This window comes from Jaculus jaculus, chromosome 2, assembly GCF_020740685.1.
Source record: "Jaculus jaculus isolate mJacJac1 chromosome 2, mJacJac1.mat.Y.cur, whole genome shotgun sequence".
NCBI lineage: Eukaryota > Metazoa > Chordata > Mammalia > Rodentia > Dipodidae > Jaculus > Jaculus jaculus.
Genome location: NC_059103.1, coordinates 158,539,625 through 158,565,108, shown reverse-complemented (window position 1 = coordinate 158,565,108; position 25,484 = coordinate 158,539,625). Strand labels below are relative to the sequence as shown.

The window sequence follows — 25,484 nt, the reverse complement described above, 5'->3', positions numbered from 1 at the left end:
CTTAGGACTCATCAAATCAGAGCATCAGAGGCTGCTGAGAGCTCAATACTAACTTCTAAATGCCCTCCAAGGTTCAGGGAACATTTTGAAAGAGGAGGAAGTAAGAATATAAGAGCTAATGTGTGGGAAGGAGTACTGTGAGGCATTATTCTCCTCACAGAAACTGCCGGGTGGATTCATGACCACTTCTTTTAACCCCACTGAAGAAGGCCCTCAGTGGGTGGTGGCCTGGGTAGAAGGGATAAATGAGCATAACCCAATAAGAATGGGACCAACTTGCAGTATATTCTTATATTAAAGTTCCCAATACAATTATTAAAAAAAAAAAAAAAAGGCCTGGTGGAAACAGTTAATGAGCAGGCACTAAAGGGAATTACATTCCTTTTTTCATCAGCATGGCTTTCCTTCTTTTCCAGTGTGTTTGCTCTAGTGTCTTCTATTTTAGTTTATGCTATGCCTTGACTCAAGGCAAATTTATTGTTTATATGTGTCTATATATAATGAATAATTTCAGCCATATTCTGTACAGGAAAAGGACTGGTTTCAAATAAATCTAGACATGACCACCCTTTGTTTCTTCAGGTGATGTGTGTGGTAAAGGTGTTTACCTGGAGTATTTTTGTGAGGATGTCATTCTAGGGAATAGTGTGATATCCATTAATGTTAATTTTCATTCCTTTTGATTAAATGAAAAACCCACTTCCTTATTCATTATATCCTTTGAAGGATAATTAAAAGTAAATGAACCTCAAAATCAGGATTTTATTTGCCTTGCCTGTTTTTAGTCATTATTTTTATTACAATTTTAGGTGTGTTGGAGAACTACAGTGAGGTAAATAGAGTTTCTTTTCACAAAATATGTAAAATTCATGAAACATAGGTGTTTTATTCAATTCTTAACTTACAAAATGTACACGGAGAAACCAAAAGATTTGACAAGATATATATAGACATTGAAATTATCATTCCCTTCCAAGTCATGAATCCTAGAAAGAAAACATTATTCAGAACATTTGAAATTCTCAACCATGCTGCCAACAGAATATTCTGCCAACTCCTAAGCTAAGATTCTGCCCTTTCTTATATTTGTTTATTTAAAAATAAGGCAAGATATTTTGCTATTTTAATATTAGCTTTAAATATAGAATATGTTGAATAAATCACAAGTTGATATAAATCTCATCTATTATTAAAAGAAGAAATGCCCATTCATTTTCAGTTCCATTTTTACCATGCTATTTCGGATTCAAAAATCAAAAAGCAAACCAAAGAAAGCAGATAAGGAAGGCATTTAGGTGGCATCACATCCTTTTCCAAGGCCCAGAAATAGCTTATTTAAAATTGGCTATATGAATATAAGACTGTCCATGAATCTTATGATTTCATTCCTATGTGCTGTATACATGTATATGTTAAAGTCTACTACTTTGCTCATATAACTTTGAGGAGTTAGCTCCTCTTACCATCATTTACATCAACTATGAAAATAATTATCAAGTTAGTGACATTGAATTTCAGTATATATGTATTTTAAGGAAGGATCTCATTCAGGCTGTCCTGGAATTCACTTTACAGTTTCAAGGTGACCTCAATCTCTTGGAAATCCTCCTACTTCTGCCTCTCACATTCTGGTATTAAAGGAGTGTGCCACCACACCCAGGGAAGGATAATTTATTGATGAAACAAAGTTTTACAGTTTGGTCTTAGTACATAATTATGAGTTGAAATCACTGTTCTGAAATGAGAGGTGATAAAAGGCAAACACATTTAACTATTTAGCCACAAATTTCTAAGTTTTTAATTTCTAACTCTGGCATATCACTCTATAAGATGTACCAGTAAATTATTGCCAACATTTTTTCATTGGCATACATGATATGCAAGTATGGCAAAGACAAACAAATGCATACATCAACATATGTGTATTTTGTTTATATGTATTTATAAACAGGAAGCCTGCTATGGAAATTTATTATTACAATTAAATCCTCAGTCAAGTAAGCATTTCTGTCTTTTTTACAGTTTTTCCCATAGATTATTTTTGTGGGGGAGAAATACATGAGTTGTACAGCACAAGCAACTACTATTTCTTCAGGAAAAAGTATGAAAAGATTTCTCAGAAAAATATTGTTAGGTTTTATTGCTGTAAAGAAAAAAAATGGGTTGTTCTGGAGAAGCAATTCAGTCAAAAAGGGTCGCCATCAGGAGCTCACGATGATCCACAGGGAAGCCATGATGGTGTCCCTTACTCACCTCCATGGTTGGACTGTGGATTCATGTTGTATGGAAACAAATTCCCTTGTAAATTGTAAATAAGCTACTATCTAAACACTGGAGCATTATTTTTGTTTTTTTTTTTTTTTTGAAATAAGAAAATTATATGTACCTAAACCATTAGGCCTACAACATGATAGAAGTGAATTATCAAGTGGTACAAAACTAAAGCAATAAATAGAAAACAAGAAAAATAGTGCCCGCTTCACATTTGTAATTCTTTGATCTACTTCTACTTCCAGGATTCAAATAATTGTACTTAGGTATACGTCAGTTGCTTCTGGTCATGTCAACACACCCAGAGAAACACACTATGTAGGTTCACTCTAACAGACATGCATACCAGCTCTGGGAATTCATTGTGCAACAAGTCCACTAGGGTATTTCTCCAATTTTTCCTACTTGATTTCTTATTAAGTTTTCATTATTGTTGTAGCATGTTATAGTTTGTATACTTCTTCTAGAAAGGATGTTACTAGTTTCAGGATTGATAATTTTAATCAAAACATTCAAATCATTTTTAGTTTTTCTTTATGTAGAGGAAATGCACCAGAAAGCTACATGAGTGTATCTAAGCCCTCAGATAAGTCCCATCATCACCCTGGGTCCTAGGCATTCTTTCCCTGCTGACTATTGGTGCTTTCCCTATATTTCCTAAGTCTACATTGTCATGATGGGCCTTCATAAGTCTAGAAGGAGGTTGAATGATTGAAGTAGGCCATGTATTGGATGCTAGGATGGGATCTTTCCTTATGGTCTCATTCATAAATGGCTCGTAAGTGCTTGAGGAAGACATGAGGTTGTAAACTGGCAAGGGTCTTGTTGCGGTGGAATGATGTGACATATGTGTTACCTTCTTGAACTCTCAGGAGTGGTAATTGACAGCATGAGAGCTTTCCAAGATTAGATTGTTAATGCTCCATCTTGGAGAGGGTAGGAATCATGAGGCCTCACTCTTCACAGTAGATATGTAAGCAGTCAACAGTTGCTAGAAGAAAGACCTTTGCTTCAGTAGTGTAGCTACCCACAAGTTGCCTATACTCTTTAAACAACTCTTTACCAATGCTAATGTAAGTAAACCTAATTGCACACATATGTTTCACCAGCTACACTTGGGTGGAATCATTTCTTTGTTCTTTCATTGGTGCCATGTCTGGGTTGAACAGTCATTTGTTTATCACATATTAAGGAAAATGGTAGAAGAAGAAGGAGATGGTTGGGGCTGGAGAGAGAGTTTAGAAGTTAAGTGCTTGCCTTTGAAGACTAAGGACTCTGGTTCAAAGCTTGACTCCCCAGGACCCACATTAGCCAGATGCACAAGGGGGCACAGGCATCTGGAGTTCATTTGCAGTGGCTGGAAGCCCTGATGCACCCATTCTCTCTCTCTCTCTCTCTCTCTTTCTCTCTCTCTCTCTGCCTCTTTCTCTCTTTGTCACTCTCTAATACATAAATTTAAAAACATAAACAAAAAATAGTTAAATAATTCCATAAGTTCTGTCTTATATATAACAGAGGATTAGTACTTTTTAAACTATATTGTACTGTGGCTGCTGATCTGGAAATTATACCACATATTATTAAGATTGCTATGTAAATTATAATTTGTATGATCAAAACAGTAATATATCAAATAATACAAATCAGTTCCTGAAAAGTGACATTACCTATTATGTAATTATTGTGTTATCAGTAGTCGTTAATATTGGTTTCTTTTGTGCTAGGTACAGAAAGGCAAGTAGGTCTCTGCAATCATCCTCAGAATTCAGACTAGACTGCCCAGGGCAGGAGAATAGCACACACAGCACACACGGGAATCGATAACATGGCACATAGTGAGAATGTTCTTAGGATTGAATGTTTTTAGCATCTTAACTAACTCAGTAGGGAAGCAAACAGAAAAGCTGCTATTTCTTTCATGTAGCTCATCTTTCTGTTTTCATCAAGACGTTTCTGAAATAAGACAAGTCTATTTTACTAACTACAGACTTCATAACCGAACTATAGCCTAGAGCAATATTAAGTGTACTTTGACATTTTTTCCCGACTTTCTTTTTTTTTAATTTTTTTTTTGTTCATTTTATTTATTTATTTATTTGAGAGCAACAGACACAGGGAGAAAGACAGATAGAGGAAGAGAGAGCCACTGCAAACGAACTCCAGATGCGTGCGCCCCCTTGTGCATCTGGCTAACATGGGACCTGGGGAACTGAGCCTTGAACCGGGGACCTTAGGCTTCACAGGCAAGCGCTTAACCGCTAAGCCATCTCTCCAGCCCTCCCAACTTTCTTTTTAATATCTTTTTTATTTTAATTTTTTTATTAAATAGTTTTGTATTCAGTAAATACAGTCAGTTTGGTACCATTATTAGGCTCATCCATGACCTGCCCCCTCCCCTTAGCCCCTTCTTGTTGAGGTATATGGATTGTGCATTGTGGAGGTAGCCCACAGTTATGGGTAGGATTAATGTCTCTGCATATGTCTCTGCATACCCAACATGTGGCTCTGACATTCTTTCCACCCCCTCTTCCACAAAATTTCCCTGAGCCATGTTGGGTTCATTTTTGGTCTGCTTCAGTGCTGAGGTGTTGGGGGCCTCTGAGGCTCTGGCTCTCTGATTTGGTAGGGGTTGATTTTTCTCTGTGTTGGTCTCCTTACCCCTTGTGCTGGTTTCCAGTCCATCAGGAAAGCAGCACCCTTGCTTGTTTCACCAATTTTTCTTAGTTTCAGCCGGGCCTTTTTGAGGTATGATGGGGTGACTCTCTCATTAGGATCTACATCTATCTGAAAAAGAGAAGCAGATTCTCCAACAGAGAGTACCAGGACAAATGCGATAACCCTTACTTTTTTTAAAGAGAATTTAATAGGTGTAGGCCCTCTTGTAGCCCATGATGAATGGTAGCTTGATACTAGAGAATGGGCTTTGGATATGGTTCTGACTTATTTCCCAGCTCCATCAAAGACCCAGTGATTCCCTTACTGGGCATCTACCCTAAAACCTTCAAATCAAAGACCAGAGAGATTTGCTCAACCGTGTTTGTAGCAGCTCAATTTGTAATGGCTAAAAGCTGTAATCAACCCAGATGTCCATCACTTGAAGAATGGATAACTAAGATGTGGTATATCTACACAATGGAATTATATACAGCAGTAAGAAAAAATGACACAATGAAATTGGAGGAAAAATGGTTGAACCTGGAACAGATCATTCTCAGTGAACCTACCCACTCACACACACACACACACACAAAGCCACATAGTCTCACTCATCTACAGCACCTAACCTGAAACTACCCAGGATACCTTACATACCAAGCAAGCATCTTGTGGACTAGACACTAGGATGGATGGGGAGGGAGGAGAGGGCATCGAAGGGGCGGGAAACACAAATCTAGACCCAAATGGCAATAGTACAACAAAACTCTACTTCCTAAAAGGCAGACCAAATGGCTGAACCTTCACCAGGCCCTTACAGGGAACACCTGAACCACAAGACACCAGAGATGGTATGATGAAGACTAACCTTAATCTTCTACATCTTCCCTCCCTCCCTCCCTCTCCCTCCTCCCCTCTCTCTCTCCCTCTCCCCCCCCCCCCACTTTCTCTCTTATCTCTAACTCTTCCATATTAGTTATCTTTTTCCTCCTTCTCTTAGTGGGCACTGACCTGTAACTCCCAGTACCATCATGTGGCTATCATCCACAATGAGCTTTTGATCAGAGAGATCTACAAGGTTTCCTAAAAGACAGACAGATTTCTGTCAGAGTTCTTGATGACCCACCAAAGGCTAGTGGTAAGACCCTACTGCTGAAGACAACTTATGTGATTGAAATGTAAAATGGAATGGTATGGCTGGAAGTTGGAAGAGAGTCAGTCCCCAGGCAGTCAGTGCATGTAGTAGTGCCAGAAGGTGCTACATGGGCGACTGGGGGAAAATGACCAATATCTGTCCAAGCAACTCATGGTCTAACCTACTTTGACATTTTTATCTAAATATATTCATATGCTTTCTACCTTATCTGAATAACATAGACCTTAGTAGTTTTAAATATGTTGATTTATTCTGAAGTATTTATTTGATGTTTTGGGTTTAATGTGGAGTATTTTTGTGTGTAAGGTATGTGTGCTTGCCTACAATGAGGCATGCTCATGTGCAGTGGCAAGAATCAAACATCAGGTGTCCCACTTCACCACTCTTCTGCCTGTTCTTAGTTGAGCTACAGTCTCCTACTGATACTAGAATTCACCATTTTTTTCTGAGCCTCCACTGGTTTTCCATTCTCTCCTTTCCTAAGGGAATGGAGTACATGGCCACACCCAGCTGTTAATGTGTGTCCTGGGGATCAAAGACAAGCAATCTCTTAAGCTTCCTCAGAACCTGAAGTTTACATATCATCTGTATAGCCGGTGTTATTTAATTTGAAACTGGAAATATTTGACACCCATCCAGTGTGGTAGTTTGATTCATGTGTCTCCCATAAACTTAGGTGTTCCGAATGCTAGTTTCCCAGATGATGGAGATTTGAGAATTAATGCCTCCTGGAGGGAGTGTTACTGTTGGGGGTGGGCTTATGGGTATTATAGCTAGTGTCCCTTTGCCAGTGTTTGGCACACTCTCCTGTTGCTATGGCCCACCTAATGTTGGCCAGGGGTGATGTCCAACCTCTGCCATCACGGAGCTTACCCCTCAAGCCTGTAAGCCAAAATAAACCTCTTTTACCTACAAGCTACTCTTGGTTAGGTGATTTCTATCAGCAATGAGAACCTGACTACAACAGTAAAGTGGTACTGGGGAGTGGTATAATTTGCTGCTTGGCACCTGACTGTGTGGCTTTGGCCTTTTGGAGCTGATTTTCAAGAGGAATGTGGAAAGATGTGAAACTTTGGCCTAAGAGATGCCTTGCAGTGCTCTAAGTATAGCTCAATGGGGTATTCTGGTCAGAGCTGAAAGACCTGAATGTAGTAAGAGCTATGTACAGTGAGGTTTGGCTTGTGAAGATACAAAAGAACTTTGCTAGGACTGGGCTAGAGGCCATTTGTATAAAAAGCTTGCTGTTATGACTGTGTCCTGAGAAGTTATGCAGGGTTGTATTGTATAGAAATGGACTGGTGTGAGCAGAGGGATATGGCATAGAAAAAAAAAAATGAAATCTTTGGGCCTATACTGCTTCCCATTCACCTGAAAATTGTTTGGGAGATTACAACTGTTGAGATTTGGCTAGCTGGCCTGCACTGGGGCAACAAGAATAATGTAGACTCTTTTGAAGGGGCCTGACTGCTCAAGTAGTATCTTGTTCTTCAAAGTCTGCTTTATTCCACCCCAGATTAACAAATTGTCACTGTACGTAGTATTATGGAGTATAAGAAATGTAGGAAAGAGATGGTCATTGAGTTTTCAACGTGGTCTTGAGTTTTGGAAATGGCCATGGGCAGTGTGTAGTAGGTTTGCTGAATGCCTGCATGGAGATGCCCAGTGGAGCTGTGAGCACGAACTGTGGGTTGCAGTGGAGACCCAGTGGGGATGTTGGGACTATGAGATGGCTGCCAAGGAGAGCCGCCAGCCCCAAAGAAATTTTCCAAGACTGTGAGTAGCTTAGCTGGAGAGGTGGAATTGGAACTCCAGAAACATGCTGCTGGTTAGAATTATGGGGCTTGGGGATTTGTCATGGACTAGAGTTGATGGACTTGAAGCTACAGAGTTTGATGTTCGCCCTCATTGTTTTAAATTTTGTTGTGGTTGAATCTTTCTTTGCTATTCCCCATGCCACCTTTTGCAGTGTGAATATTTATTCTATGCAATTATAGTTTGGGGGGGGACTTGTTTTTTGGTATTATGGCTCAGTTAAAGACTGTGGATTATGGGGATGTTTGAACATAATTGGGATTGGTTAAAAACAATGGGGACTTTTAAAGTTGGATGAATTTATTGCATTTTACATTATAGTTGGTTATCACTTTTGGGGGCCTGGGGTGGACTATGGTGGTTTGATTCAGGTATCCCTCATAAACTTAGGTGTTTGGAATGCTAGGTTCTCAGCTAATGGAGACTTAGAAATTAACACCTCCTGGAATCAGTGTATTGTTGGGGGTGGGCTTGTGGGTGGTATAGCCAGTGTCCTCTTGCCAGTGTGTGGCACACGCTCCTGTTGCTATGGTCCACCTTATGTTGGCCAGGGGTCATGTCCACCGTATGCTTTTGCCATCATTTTCCCTGCCATCGTGAAGCTTCCCCTTGTGCCTATAAGCCAAAATATATCTCTTTTCCCACAGGCTGCTCTTGGATGGCTGATTTCTACCAGCAATGCAAACCTGACTGCAACATCCAGCTTTAAATTTTTAAAAAAGTACTTATGGACAACTTCCTTAAATATAGGCAATATAATATCCACTACCACCTCTGTTTTTCCCCTCCTAAATCCTCCCTCTACTGAATCCCTTCTTCATCTCAACTATTCTCTCTTCTATTTCAATGTGATGTCATCAGTTTCTTCCTCCTGTTGTTCAACACAAAGTGAGACATCTCTATCACACCCTCCAAGGCTCAGGTACCACAGTGGAAGAGGTGGTAGAAAGAATGTAAGAGCCAGAGGAAAGGGAATGTTGCTTACAATGTTGTTTTTCAGACAGAAATTGTCCTTTGTATATCATGGCTGATACTTTTCTTTTTCTTTCTTCTTCTTTTTTTTTTTAATTGGTGATAGAAAACCATTTAGATTACAATTTGTTACACCCAAATTTTACATGCCCAGTTTGTGCCTAGTAGGTACACACTAATGTTATTCTTCATACCTAATAGCATCCATGCAGACTGCTGTGAAATTTTCAGTAAACTGTGCTCAGTGGCACACAAAATGTTTTGAAATAGAATTTTACAACTGAAAATCTGTATACTGTAACTTTAATCCAGCTGCTGTGGTGTTGGTTCTTCTTCTATGTAACATATTGTTTTCTTTTTTCTATAAGACATAATTAAAATTTTAGGCATCATTAAATTTAGATGCATGAAAATGACTAAAAATTTCCAAGAAGCCAGAATTGTGTGGAGGAAAGTACTGTAGACTGAATTGCATCCCCATGTTATAGTGTAGATATGATGTGGCAACCCCACAACCCAACACACACACACACACACACACACACACACACACACAACAAAGGCTCATGTATTCACGTATTGAAGGTTTTGCCCCTAGGAATTTCTGGAAACTTCTGAGAGGTAGATTCAAAATTAAGTCCCAGTGGAAGTATTTATGAGAGCTGTATCTTATACTTGTCTACCTTACTTTATCTTATCATCTTATCTTGTTTTATCTTATCATCTTATTCGTCTAGACTCTGTCATTTGCTCATACCACAAGAATATTCTGCCTTACCATGGGCTTAGAATTGATGAAGCCTATGACTATGGACTAAAACCCTAAAACAGTGGTTCAAAAGAGTCCATCCATTTTATTGCACTGTCTTCCCCCCCCCACAGGAATTCAGTGCCTGACTGACAAGAATCATAAGTTGAAGCCATATCCCCAATGCCCAAGTAGTTTTTAGAGATAGAACGTTTAGGAACTAACTGGGGTTAAATGCAATTATAAGGATTGGATCCTCTTGAGACAAGTATCCTACCTTTGTGAGGCACCACAGGTTTTGCTTTCCTGCTCTCTTAATGATGTGATGTCTCATAGAAGGTCTGTAAGTCTGGTGCGACCAGACCTGACCATGCTAACCCATAGATTTCAACTTTATATCCTCCCAACTTATGAGAAAAGAAGTTTCTATTGCTAAAGCTCCTCAATGTGTAGCATCTTGTTATAGTAGCTTAAGCTAACTAAAACAAATAGTAAGTTTCAAATTATGTTTACCATCAATTTAAAGGAGTCAAGAAATACCATTAATTACGATTTCTAGAAGGAGCTCTTATATAACTGTTATATTATTTGGATGTGTGACTTAATGAGGTAGGTCTCATCAACTTGGATAGACATTCTAGAACCTTTAGAAATATTCAGAACTAGGGCTGGAGAGATGACTTAGCAGTTAAGGTGCTTGCCTGTAAAGCCTAAAGACCCAGGTTCAATTCTCCAGGCACATGCATCTAGAGTTCGTTTGCAGTGGTTAGAGGCCCCGTTGTGCCCATTCTCTCTCTCTCTCTCTCTCTCTCTCTCTCTCCTTCTCTCTGTCTCTAATAAATAAAAAAGCAAATAAATCAGAAAATAATTTAAAATATGAAATATTCAGAGCTAAAAGAAAGAAAGGAAGTATATTTTCTTAACACACTGAGTTCTTGGTAGTGAGCCTGGACGATGTTAGGGCATTAATTTCTTCTGCCTCTTATTATAATTTTGATTAACTTACATGATCTATTAAAATTTCAGTTTCCTAATCTGTAAAATAATAATAACAACCTTTATATGATAAGAGGCAGAATGAGAAATAAAAACATATAAAATATGTAATATTATTTAGCACATATGACTATTAATGTGTTGTCTTGTTTTTACTATAGGATTTTATTTTCCTTTATACTTTGATTGTTGGGTCATAATAACAGTATGTAATATAAAATACTTCAAAGTCTGAGTCATATTTGTATGTATTTGTATTGTATGTATTTGATTTGCAATCAAATAAAACAATATAATTTTTTAGATACATGTTATACTTGCTCATGGTGGTAACAGTGTGGCATTGCTTTGCCTATAGACAAAAAACAGCTAATGAATGACTGTGATAGAAAATATTTCCATAGTAAACTATGTCTAACTTAGTTGGTGGAAGGTGTCTGGAGTAAGAGCTAAGGAATTCTTCCTCAGCTTGAGGTGGAAGTGTTGGAAAAAGATGCTTAAACATCTACCCAAGATCACTCTATCTCAGAACAAGTTGTGGCCAAATCCTTATTTTTATTAAAATATTTATTTATTTGAGAGAGAAAAAGAAGGAGATGGAGAGAGAGAAAGAAGGGCATGCCAGGGCCTCCAGCCACTGCAAACAAACTCCAGATGCATGCACTTCCTTGAGCATCTGATTACTTGGGTCCTGGAAAATTGAACGGGGCACCTTTGGCTTTGCAGACAAATGCCTTAACCACTAAGCCATCTCCCCAGGCCCATAAAACCAAATCCTTATCTTGATCTGGACATCTGAGGTGCATACTCTGGTTTTCCCCATGGGCTTCCTGGTAGGCCAGGCTCCACATCCTCTGATTGTGTCAGAGAAGAAAACATAAATAAATAAAAATAAAGTTAAAAAAAATCATCATATCACATGGTTTTGAGTGCACTAAATTTAAGAGAAGCTTACTTTGATGGTCTGTCTCAGAGATTTGTGAGATTACTTAGAGGAACTGTAACTCTACATTCAAGTCCACTTGTATAACTGTGGGAGAGAGTCTCAAAATGTCATTTTGGGGGCTCTCTAAGAGAGGTTTGTACAACATGTCAGTTTGTTTCTCCAGACTAATTGAAGAGAGAAGGTAGATGAAAATGTAGGGAAAGGGTAGGGACCACGACATTGGAAGGGGAAAGAGGACAAGGATGTGTGTCATGGATTTATTTTGTGACTTAACCTTAAGAGTCAGATACCATCATCATTTATTCCATGTTCTTATCTAGCAACCTAATACAGTCTTGATACAATGTGAGTGCAGAGACCAAGAGACAGAGCATAGTACCCTTACTGAGGCCCGTGATCACATATTCCTTTAGTTTTTCTGCTACAGAAACCTGCTATATGAAATGCCTACAGGGTGAAGAATCAAAAAGAAATTTCTATCCTTTGAATTTTCTAAGCAGAGAAATTCCTGCTAATCAAAGATTTGGTGATTAATTTTTAATTTCTATTCAAAATCTTAAATTTAAATACATAACTTTATAAATATGTTCAAATTTGTTCTGTCAGTCATTTAATTTTTAAATCAGGTATTAGGATCAATAGAAGTGTTTTCAAAGCAATTATAGTGCATTTTGTAATCTAATTATTTATGAAAGTCCAGCGATAAAGAGACAGAGCCATTAAATACTGGGGGAATTAGGCAGGTTTCTTAGAGGAGGTGACTGAGTTGTTGCTGATTAATAAAATATTGTACAAAGTGAAAAACTAGAAAATAAATAAATGAATATATTCTGAGTTGCAATAGGTTTCAGAAGATAAGGTACAAAATAATACCAATTATATCATACTCAAACATTGAGAAATGCTATGATTTATTGAAAATATATATTTCATACAAATATAAAAATGTAAGCCAGAAAATGTGAAATATAAATTTCATGTGAATTCCCACTTCGGCAAGCAGTGGGAGGTCAAAAATCAATGGGTACTTTCCATGGTGCAGTTGATTCAGACCCCTGATTGAACCACGAGGATGATATGTGAGTAGTCCTACAATTTTTATACATAAAATGCCATGTAATAATTGACACTCAGAATCTGTCATCACATAGAACATCAAAAGTAAATGCATGGAAGGGTGAAAAAAATTAAGTTCAAATACAAATATAATCATGCATGGGAAACTATAAATAATTCATTATCTCTCATAATATACAGTTCAATATTCAGCAATGGTATTGAAGTATACAAAAGATAGGACATTAGACATACAATTGAGAGACACATAAAAAACTCAAAATCTTGCAAAGAAAGCAAGTACTATTTCTGTGATAAGAACCATGAGGCTGATTTTGCCTTTGTTGCCTGCTTGTTGATAAGATCAAGGCATAGTATAATTGAAGACCATGAATAATGTGAATTACTGATATATTACAGAAGCAACTATTATTTTCAGCAGTAGGAAATGGCTCTGATGCATTTCAATTATCTAAAACTCTTCATGTGCCAACAGCTTTTGTTCCTAGTAAAATTCAAAAGGCAGAGTGGTGCTGTATTTAACAACTTACCATTCTAACTACTGTGACAACTGCAAGTAATGTTTAATTACATTATTCTCAATCATCTGAAGAATGGTAATTACTTGGTATATTTGACCAAAAATTCTGATTAGGAGTGCTGTGGCTTGTACAACAGTTCATAAGTATATATTCTATTCCTAATTAACTTCCCTCTAAAACTTTATTCCTTTTTATTAGAAATGGGTCTACCTTGGAAATAGTGCTTAGTGAAATCTCAAATGAACTCATGACAGATACATGAAATTATTTTGTCTATTAGTTACCTGTTTGCTATTAGGCCTGTGTAATTTTTGTCTTTATATATTTCAATTTATAGCCAAAGAAAAGTGACCAAGAGACTATTTTCCTGTGATATTTGAAATTGTTTGAATAATTTATCTCTGCCATTAGCCAACTGTTTAAAGTATGAATGAAAGCAATATTCATCTGCTTCAGTGTGAGAATTTGTTTCAACATGTTTAGGAACAGGGTTCCTGTTGTTTTATATTTTATTTATTTATTTTTTTTATTATTTTCTAGCAAAAGGTATGCTGGTTTGAATTAGCTGTGCCCCAGAAACTTTTGTGCTCTGAATGTTTGATCCCCAGCTGAATGCAATATGAGAGATTTAACCTTGATAGAGAAGGTTGTAACTGGGGGTAGACCTTGAGGTTTATTAACCTCAAGTTTGCCCATGTTAGTATGTTCACTCACTTCCTGCTATTTCTACTTGCTATGGCTGAGGTGATGTCTACCTTCTGCTCATGCCATCTTTTCCCTTCCATCATGAAGCTTCCCCTTGAGACTGTATATTAAATAACTTTCCTCCCATCAGCTGCTTTTGGTTGGTTGCTTTGTTCCAGCAATGTGAAGGTAACTACAACAGTAAAACTGGTACCAGAAGTGGGATTGTTGCTGCTAGAAAATCTGTGTACCTTTGGTTGTTTTGAACTGGTTTGTTGGAGGAGTGTGAAAAAATAAAATTGAAACCTTAGCCTAAGGGATGCCTTGCAGTGCACCTTCGGTCCATTAATAGTGCATTCCAACAGAAATTGTCCCAAGTTCTCCTGGAATGAGCATGCTCAGAAGCTGGCCTAACACTTCCACTTCCTATAAGACATTATTTACAGTAGCAGTTAGGCTCATTGCTTTGAGATTTATATCTTCTTTTTAATGTGCTACTTTTAAAATATTTTATTTATTTGAGAAATAAAGTGAAAGAGGCAGAGGTCTCTAGCCACTAAATGAACTCCAGACTCATACACTACTTTATGCATCAGGCTTTATGTGGGTACTGATGAAATCAAACCTGGGTCCTTAGGCTTTGCAAGCAAGCACCTGAACCACCAAGCTATCTCTCTTGAATGCAACTGTGGTTTGAAAATACAAAGGTGCCCATTTTAGAACAGATATTAATTGTTCTTTGTTTATAAAAGACAACAGTGTCCTTTCTTCCCAGCCTTTCTCTCACCTGTGAATAATTATCTGAGGCACAACCCTTAAGTAACTGCTCTCCAAATTGCATACCTCCAAACATATTCATAACGTATTTTCAACATCTCTCAATTAATAACTTGATTTCCTTATGCTTGTATTCTTGCTTCTGTGACCAGCATGATGTCAATATACATATTTTGGTAGTTTTCTAATAGAAGTAGCACCTGTTTTTAAAATAGCGTCATTCATTTCACTGTGAACTTCTGAGTCTTTTATTTCCTTCTCACTGCCTGACTATCCTTACATCACTTTTCGTCCTCTCGAACCATTATATTCATGCTTTAATAATGCTAAATGAAATTAAATTTATTTAGCACTCACGAGAGAGCTCCTCTACCCTATTTCCTCTTCACTTTTCCTGAAAAGCATAAGTATTATGGCAATTTCTTAAGCAGCAAAAGTGTGGAACTCTTGTTCAATTGTATGTAGGAGCAGTGCCCTCCTCAGCCTTCTTTCTTAAGAGATAATATGGAAAGGTAAGGAAAAGACTTCTGTTCAAATGTTGGTGGGTTCGTTTTCAAGGAATGTGGAATTAATCTAATAGTCTGAAAAAGGTAAATTTAAAGAAGTTTGCTACTCAAGTCTTGTAGTGGCAGTGAAACCCCTGTGATGCTGCGAATACACCAGTCGGCCTTTACTTTCTAATACTGCTTCCCAGGGTTTTCTTGGGAAGAGGGAAGTCAAGTTGTATCCCTTTACTACTCAAAATGTTCACTGTTCTCTGCTTGAGACTAGAAGCCAATCTATTTATATCATCTAAAATGTCATTTGTAGGCTGGGGAGAGGCTCAGTTGTTGTTAAGTTTCTGCACAAGCATTGAGGCCTAAGGGATCCCAGATCATTAAGTTTCCCCAACACCTCTGTAAAACACTGGGAGTGGACATGCATGTCTATAATTACAGTCTTGTGAGGAGCAAAGACCACAGAATTATTGCAATTTGTGAACATGGCAAGTGCCAGCATTAGTGAGAGACTCTATCTTACAAAAACAAACAGATAAAGAGATGAGCAATGGAGAAAACACCCAAAATTCTCCTTTGGCTTCCACAAATGTGCATAGGGTGCTGCATCAGCAAACCTATATGCATACGCCTCATCTGTACAACACATACACACATGCGCACATTCACCCATGTCAGATTTATTACACACAAAAAAATAAGTGAAGGGCTGGAGAGATGGCTTAGCGGTTAAGTGCTTGCCTGTGAAGCTTAAGGACCCCGGTTCAAGGCTAATTCCCCAGGTCCCACGTTAGCCAGATGCACAAGGGGGCGCACGCGTCTGGAGTTCCTTTGCAGAGGCTGGAAGCCCTGGCGCGCCTATTCTCTCTCTCCCTCTATCTGTCTTTCTCTCTGTGTCTGTCACTCTCAAATAAATAAATAAAAATTAAAAAAAAAGTAAGTGATATACCATGAAGTTTCTAGCCTTTTGACTTCATTGTTCCTTTGCTTTATTTTTGTACATCACTAAGTACCATGTTGTGTACTATCCACTTTATTTATTTATTTATTTTTTTTTTACTTTGCTTCTAGTCAGTTGAGAATGCCAGAGGTGTTATTAATTTAAGGGTAGTTTTTGACCTAACTTGTTCATTATTTTACTTTTATGGTCAACCTGTAGTGCTTAATGCACAATAGACTGCATTTAAAACTTGTGGAATAAATGAACTGTTTAATGAATGAATTTGTTTTCACATGACCACACTGTATGATCTGTTGGGCATGCTAAGGTGGTTATAGCTATGATTAAAGGCACACACTCCAGAATCTGGGAGGAGTCTGAATGCAGGTTTATCTTATGGGGCAACCTTGAAAAGTTTATGTAATTCCAGGTCTCTTATAAAACAAAAATTGTAATATTAACTGTTGTGCTCATATGATTGTTACATTGAATTAAAGAAGAAAACCTTGGTAAAATATTCAAAATGCCCTCAATATAGTACTTTTTCAGTAGAGGCATTTAATATTTTGTTACTGTAGCTAATCTATATAATGTTTTTCTGTCTTGAATTTCGCTGTCAATTATTTTGCAAGAAAAAAACATAAACTATTTGAGGTTGGATATAGTAATTTCTATCTTCTTTCAAACCACTTGTGCTTGTTCAGCACCAGTGTCTCTTTTTCTCTGAGAAAAAGATAAGTTTACAGATTCTTCTATGGTGCATCCTCAGTGTGCTCATGTCACATCCAGACTCCATGGCATACTCTTCCCTAATGAGAATATTTGGGGTATTTCCCTGGATTTGTGCAAAAAAAAAAAAAAAAAAAAAAAAAAAAAAAAAAAAAAAGAACAGCTAGACCTTAGAAAGGAATTACCATAGGGCATTAGAAAAAAAAATACCTAAGGACATGTGCTGAAAATATTCTAAAAAATTAGTTGCATCTATGGGAAAATCATCCATTAAAATCTTTGCACTTTATCTCTAATCATGTTAAACCTTTCACTTTGAAACAAACCATTAGAAATACAACAGATTGCTGGGTATGGATCCCAGAAGTATAGAGCTCAAGCAGGAGGATTGTAGAATAAGGCAAGCCTTGGCTACATAGTGAGGCCCTATATTAAAACCTGAAAATTTAAAATAAATATGGAATGGGAAGGAAGAAAGAGAAGGAGGAGGAGGAATGGTTTGATTATAAAGCCACCCCAAGTATTTCTACCAAACTTTTTCTAGTCTTTATTATATAAATATAAGTGGGAATTTCCTTTCTATGAATTTTTAAAAAATTTTTAAAGATTTATTTTTATTTATTAGAGACAGAGAGGGAGAGGGAGAGTGAGTGAAAAATGGGCATGGCAGGGCCTCTGGCCACTGCAAATGAACTCTAGACGCATGCGTCACCATGTTCATCTGGCTTACATGATACCTGGAGAATTCAATTTGGTTCCTTAGGCTTGGCACACATGTACCTTAAATGCTAAGCCATCTCTACTGCTCATAAGTGGGAATTTTCAATGAGCTACCACAGTTCCAAGACAAATGTACTGTTCAGATAATTAATGGATTGATTAGAATTGTTATTTCCAGAAATAGGACTAGAATCCCCGTTAGTATGACTGCTAGTCACAAGGTTTTATTTTGTGCTATTGTACTCCTATATTCTTGGCTATTACAACATTAAAGACTTAAGTATAGTAGTTATAACATACTCTGCACATAGGAGGATCTGATACATTCAATGAGGATATCCTTTGTGCCTTACTATACTACCTGTATGATCATAGGAATTGTATCTATCCCAAGGTATTTTTTGCTATATTCATGCTACATGTGGAGGATATACCATGGGAAATTGTGCATCATATATTTTCCTGGACTGTATTTATAGTAAGTTTCACTTTTGTTCTCATTTATGCAGGAAATGACTTATTTCTTGTAGCAGTTCATGAATTGGGGCATGCTCTAGGCCTAGAGCATTCCAATGACCCCACGGCCATCATGGCTCCATTTTACCAGTACATGGAAACAGACAACTTCAAGCTTCCTAATGATGATTTGCAAGGCATCCAGAAAATATATGGTAAGTTTCCTCTGTTTCTGTTTGTGTACGCCTATGGTGAAGTGTGGAATTTGTACTGAGTATTCTTTTTTGGAGTAGATGAACTAATACAAAAGACAGAAAAAATATGAAAAAACATGTTTCTGCTATACTCACAAAATTCTTTTATTAATGAAGCTACATTGGCAATACTCCCAAATATCTTAACACAGAGATTATCAGAACATATTAGTCACATGAATTTTTCTTATTGAGCCTAATTAAAATTATAATCAAACAAGTAGAATTTTTGTACTTTAACTTTTAAGAAATCAGATAAAGTATATAATAAATAAATATGTCAACCCATATAAACTGTGGAAAAATTACAAATCATTCATAAGATGCTGAAACATAATCACAAATTTTCTTGATCTTTCTGAGGTACCATGTTAATTCTAAGACAAATCCTTTTTGAATATATATATATTATATATATATTATATGTATAATGTATATTATATATAAAATATATATATGCAAAATGATTTATATAATGAATATATATATTCAAAAATGATATATATACATGTATATATATACATATTTATATCATTTTTGTATTTCAAAAATTTATATATATATGCATATATGGCACATATTTATATACATAACATATTGACTTCAGGATAATTGTAACTACTGAATTACAGTGAAAGTTATACAATACAGAAGAGAAAAGAGATGACTATTTACTAACACTTCACATAAAATTAGCTTTTAGCTATATCATTTTTATTTATGGGATTCAGTCAGGAAATAGTAGGTAAGAGAAAGAATGAAGTACTATCATGCATGTTTCCTATAGTCCTAACTCCCTGATAGAATCATTGACCTTTATAAAGACATTTATTTCACACATAATTTTTAACAACTTGACATCTGTAATTTACTTACAGCAAACACTCTTGGCTAAATTAAGGAAGTAACTTCTCGTATTTGCAGATCAAAGATAAATGTGTTCTATATGTATGCTAATATCCACTGACCAGAATGTAATTTGCATTTTTAAATAGTACAATTTAAGTTCACTAATTTCATTTAACACTCATTAGTTTTTCAATTTTATATCTTAGCCATAAGTATTCTGTCAGGGCTAAGTTGGTAAAAAGACAGACTTTATTGGTGTTCTCTGTTTTATTGAGGGTATAAGAAAACAGACGTGTCTCAGACACACAGCTAAATAGCTCAGATGTTGACTTGAGATATCATATCCTATTCCTCAGTATGTGTCATCAGAAATTCTTCATAACGAGTTAACTGGAAGAAGTCCTTTTTCTCATGACCTCATGAATTAATAGTCTAGACAAAAGGTCTACAAGAGAACATGCTTCTCATAGCTAAATAAGAAGTGTGAACATCTCTGTGTTTCTTTAACAAGGAAAAATTAATACCCCCCCCTAGAAATAATGGTTACCATCTGTACCAAATTATATGTGCAAACTTTGGCTTGATTTAGAAGCTTCCTTTGATAAATACTTCACATTAATATTTTACTGGTGGCATTTTAATCAATAGGTGCTTTAGTCTCAAATTTAAATGAAACATTATTCATCAATTTGTCAAGATCTTCATTAGTAGAAAATAGTGAAATCAGTAAACAGTTGTAATATATAATTGGATACAAATGAAAGAATGACCTTTAGTTAGTTAAGGGTTTATCTTTTAGAAATATTTGCATAAAATCATTATCTTTTGGAGTCCAGGGTTCACAGAAGTGGAATATATTGCATTACTACAGTATTCATTTTCATTTACCTACTACTCATACATCATCTACCTACAAAAATTGAGCTTTTCAGTAAAGACAGAGGTGGAGCTATGAAAAAATTCATTAACAATTAACCATGAAGCCCAAGTTACTCTTGTCTAGGATCCAGCATGATAGGGAATGTTTCAGGTCATGGTGGGGTGTGCATGATTTATGTTTTAGAAAAATCGACATTCTTAAAGACCTCTTACCTTGCTGAGTCTGTCCCCTTGCTGATAAGTGGTTGTTCTCTGTAGCATATTTTCCAGCACTATTCCAGTTTTAAGTGAGCCAAGCACTGTCCTCATGTTTCCAAAAGGTCCACCTGACAAGATCCCTCCACCGACAAGACCTCTACCGACAGTGCCCCCTCATCGCTCCATTCCCCCGGCTGACCCTCGGAAAAATGACAGACCCAAGCCTCCGAGGCCTCCCACGGGCAGACCTTCCTATCCTGGAGCCAAACCCAACATTTGTGATGGGAACTTTAACACTCTAGCTATTCTTCGGCGTGAGATGTTTGTTTTCAAGGTAAGAGGATGTTACTTATTTTTTTTCTTTTAAAGGCTATATCAAGTGTATATTGTTGCTTTCCAAACAAGTTGCATTCATTGTAACACTACCTTCTCAGTCCTCCTTGAGTCAGGATGCTTCAGAAAGCATCCTAAAAATAAATGTAAAAATGAGCTTAAATGTTTAGCAGAAGATTACTGTAACATTCTGTTTTGAGAATGCATGTATGTCAGCAGAAACTGAAATGCCTAGAAATGTGAAGATGCAAAAATACTGCATGTCATAAAGACAGAAAATAGCAAGATTTAAATCATGAATGGAATCTAATAGGGGTGATTTACTTGCAAGCTTAGCTACTTCCAGGCACACTACAATTTGGTTTATGCATGGCTATAAAACCCCTATAATATCCCTTGACATTGTGTGTGTTAGGGGTACTGATCATTTTGTGTAGAGTCTGCTGGTCAACATTTGAGTTAAATCTCTATATGATCATCATCAATTTGACTTTCTATTTATTTGTTGTTTTCCTTAGTAAAGTATCTATCTATCTATCTATATGTCATCTATCTATCCATCTATCTATCTATCTATCTATCTATCTATCTATCTATGCTACAATTAATTTTACATTTTTAAAAAGTGATTTATAGTGTTAACTGGACTGTGAGACAGTAACAGTAATGAACATGTTGTTGAAAGAGAAAATAGATTGTGAATATGACAAGGCATGTTATACTCATGTATGAAATTCTGATGACTAAACATATTAGTTTGTAGTAAATGATAACAAATATCAATGAAAAATGAAATAAGTGATGAAAAGAAAAACAGCAAATTAAAAGACATTAAAAAGGGAATATGCTAAAAAACAAAAAATAATTATCTCCCTCAATATTATAAGCTTCTCTTAAAGATTCAGCAAGAATACCAACCTGTATGTTAACATTAGAAATTATAATAGCTGTCAGGCATGGTGGCTCAGACCTTTAATCCCAGTACTTGGGATGCTGAGGTAGGAGGATTGCTGAGATTTTGAGGTCACCCTCAGACTACATAGGGAATTTCAGGACAGACTGGACTAGAGTGAAGACCCTACCTCAAAAAATATATATACTATAATAGTCACATTTAACCAATATTATCTCCTTAAAAGAAAAAACAATGTGTGCTTATTTTTGATGAATATGAATCAATACATAGGGAAATATTTTCCCTCTTATGCAGTGTTCTATTAGGCAATCTATACTCTAAAAATATAGATTGAATATAATCTTTAAAAAAACTACTGTTTTCTTTATTTGAAAATGATGTCTGAAATGAAGTTGTATATCTATGACAGTCTTGTTTTCTTAAAAAATAATCAATGTGTTTCTTTGAAAACATGAATGGATTTTTCATTGTATAAATGCACTGCAGTGCCTGATTAGATACAACTTTACAATTTCAGGTAGGGTAATAGATGGACTCAAATGATAAAGCACAGTTTATTTTAAATGTTTATAAATATGTGCATGTAAATGTGTGTGTGCTTCTAACATTACTTGTGGTTAGTGAGTACTGGTGTTACTCATAGTAAGCAACCAGTACATCAGTTGCATCTAAGCTAGAGCAGTTAATAGAAATGAAAGCAGAATACAACAATTTGGTTAGTGCATATGATGCTGTCTCTAGCTTAACATCCACATTTCAATGTAAAAACTTCATAGCACAGTGCAATGACCAAAATTTTAATTTTATCTAAAAGTATGGTGTAAAATTAACCCTGGATGTATTCTTATTTTATTATTCCTGTCTGTCTAAATAGATTGATGTTCTCAAAGAAGACTGGTATCTACATATCTAACAATGAATTTCACCTGCTTCTCTGTCCTGAACATTATAGTTTCATAGGAAGTACTGTGGACTAAGAAAGTGAGGTCCTGTGATTACTGGTGCCTGGAATCAGGAATCTTTGAAAAAGCCCATAGCTCCAACCCTCAAGTACAGGGCAAAAGCCACTGACTTCAGTGTCAACATCCTACAACATCATTCTCATATTATCTCAAATCCCTTAAAATTCACTAAAAATGCTCCTAACATCAATTTATTATTTTTTTTCTACAAACTCTGCTGCATTTCTAGAATAATTTTGTTAAAGATAATGTCATCTGATATTCATTGTATTCTTCTTTTTTTGATATTTAAAAATGCATTTATTAGCATTTATGTACTCATAATAATAGGTTTCATTATGACATTTTCATGTATGTACATAGCATATTTTGATCATTTAAATCTCCCTCTAGTGCTCTCTCATGTGTCCGTCTCACTTCTGCTAATCTCTTTCCCTTTCAAATTAGGCCCTTTCTACTTTTATGACTTTTTCTGTGGCCCAGTGAGTATAATTAGGGTTGCATGAGAACGGGTATGTGTGTGGGAGGGACTATTTATCCAAGCATGGGCACCTTATCCCTGAAGAAAGTGTTCTCCCTTCTCTATCAACCATAAATTTCAGGGTGAGGTGGGGCCTCATGAGCCCCACCCCTTTCCATGACAGTGTTGATGGGTCTCATCTTGTACAGAAGCTGTGCAGACAAACAGACTGCTGACTTCCAGCTAGGACATGGCTGTGACACTCCTGGACTCACATTGTATTCTTCTTAATCACCCTTTTCCTAATGTTACATAAGTTCATAATTTCCATCTTTATTGTATCTGCCACATAACAAACAGGCATGACTAGTGTAGCTCATTAGGCCCCAAAGATGTGTGAATGGAAGCTAGCTTCCCGGTCTATGGAGAGCTCTTAATTCAAAAATAATGACACAGGCTCTCTGGTTGTGCAGTCCTCTGCCAAACAGGAGTTAACCACATTAGGATTTTGCTGCTCTATGCTCTTCATCAGATACTGTAGGCATTCTTGTTCCCGTTAACACTGCACAAAGGTATACATGGCCCTGGCCTATGAGTAGAACAATACATGTAGACTTTTCAAAAACATCTCTGTGAGTTATTTACTGTGGAATTTCAATTTCTTAAATAATAGGATGGATGAGCTACAGTTGTAAAAATTCTCCTGACTCAACTTGTGGAAGGACTTATTCCTATTGCCTAGGAGATTGTCACTGATTATACTTAGATAGGATGATCATTGGCCCATTGCATGGATTCAATGTCGAATCCACTTACCATGAGCTCCAGATGGGGAGTTTAATTAACAATATGTGCTGGATTGCACAGTGACCTGGTCATGGTAGATTATACATATCTGTGAAATATTTCTCAGCCTACTTTCCTTGTAAGCATACTAGCTAAGAACTTCCATCATAAATCAGAGTGGGCTCAGGATATGACAGCTACTATGTGGCAAGCGCACTCAGCATGATTTCTTCATTAACTCAAATTATATTACTATTTGAAATTATTATTTTTTAAATATTTTTAAATTATTTTTATTTAATTGAGAGGGAACAAGTTAGAAGAAGAGTCAGAGAGAAAGAGAGAGAGAGAGACAGAGACAGAGACAGAGAGAGGAAGGGTGTACCGAGGCCTTTAGTCATTGCAAACAAACTCCAGATACATGTGTCACCATGTGTATCTAATTTACATGGGTTCTGGGGAATTGAACTTGGGTCCTTAAGCTTCACAGGTAAGCATCTTGGCTGCTAAACCTTCTCAGAGACCTCAAATTCTTCTTCTTTTTTTATTCTGAACATGGAACACTTCACAAGTTTCACTAATTTTCCATCATTCCATATAGAAGGTTTTAATTTATGTGATGTCATGCTAATATTTAGTCCCAAGGTAGAAATGGTTTAAAATAGTATGGTATAAGGGAGTGGATCAAAACATCTGATGAAACATACTTGGTTTGGCAGGAAAAAAAAATCTAAAAATCATTTTCCAAACAAGCAAAACTTAAAACGTCTTAAAGAATTCATGCAGTGTATGCTAATCTAGAGTCCCTTTGAGTCAGATGTCAGGTCAGCACTACCAGAAGTTCCCGCTGAGGATAGGGAACAAGACTTGAGTCTAGATTCACAACCAGCCATTTCAGCATAAAATTAACTAAAGTTCCATTATCATTCAAAATCATAGGGTTACAAATACTCTAAGTAAACATTTGAGGAAGTAACTTTGATTGTCTATAATACTTACTTTTACATCAATATTAATTAATTTTTGAAATGTTTGCATTCTTTTATATTTTAAGATTTCTTCTTGAAATATTTTAATATTTCTGTTGCTATTTCCTGAGTGCTTATCTTCTTTGGGAAATAGTATATGTTAGTCAGTAAGAATGGATTCTCGGTCACCTGGCTTTTCAATTTCTTTCTCAGACAATTTCCATTTAAGTGAGTTTAAGTATGTTAGCATATATTTCAATACTAGTGGATTTACTACAACTATATTCAATAACCTAAACCATTTTGATATGTAATTATTCTGTGCATATTCTGAAAAGTGTCTTATTAAGTATTAAAATTTATATAAGATGTGGAATATTCAATATAATTATGTAGTATTTCCTAAAATACATTATGATTCACTTTGAAAACTCTTTTGGTTCATAGCTGTATTAATTTATTTGGTGTTGACTTATTAATAGTCCAAATCATTTCAGCCTCAAATATATTGTTTCCCGATTTCTGTTATAATTATCCACCATACCTATCTTTTCTTAAAGTTTTTACATAAAAGTGCTCATTTTCACAAATCATGGTTCAAAAAACATCATTTAAGTTAAATATACAGTTCAATTTCAAGATTTTTACTGCACATAAAAGATTTTTTATAAAAGAAGTTTTAGAAACCATTCTCCTATTTGGTATTTCTAAATATTTCACTTTTATCCTCTGTTATGGTTCAAATCCAAAATGGATCGCATGGGCAGTCTCTTGAGATAGATGTTTGGTGATCAGCTGTTGTGCTTTTGATGACCAGATCATGAGGTCTCTTACCTCATCAGGAGATCAATTCTGATGGATTTGTTCTGATGGATTTTTTTTTTTTTTTTTTTTTTTGGTAGCATTAGAAGGGCCCAGAAAC

At 36.2% G+C, this 25,484-nt stretch overlaps 1 protein-coding gene across 2 annotated transcripts in view; it reads left to right on the top strand.

Moving 5' to 3' along the window:
• Positions 1–25,484, top strand: part of Mmp16 (matrix metallopeptidase 16) — a 306,078-nt gene that overhangs the window by 219,761 nt on the left and 60,833 nt on the right. For both annotated transcript variants that reach the window (XM_045144394.1, XM_004656918.2), the window contains 2 exons: positions 18,011–18,172; positions 20,260–20,471. In XM_045144394.1, coding sequence (XP_045000329.1) covers positions 18,011–18,172; positions 20,260–20,471 — 374 coding nt within the window. The remainder of the gene's footprint in view (positions 1–18,010; positions 18,173–20,259; positions 20,472–25,484) is intronic.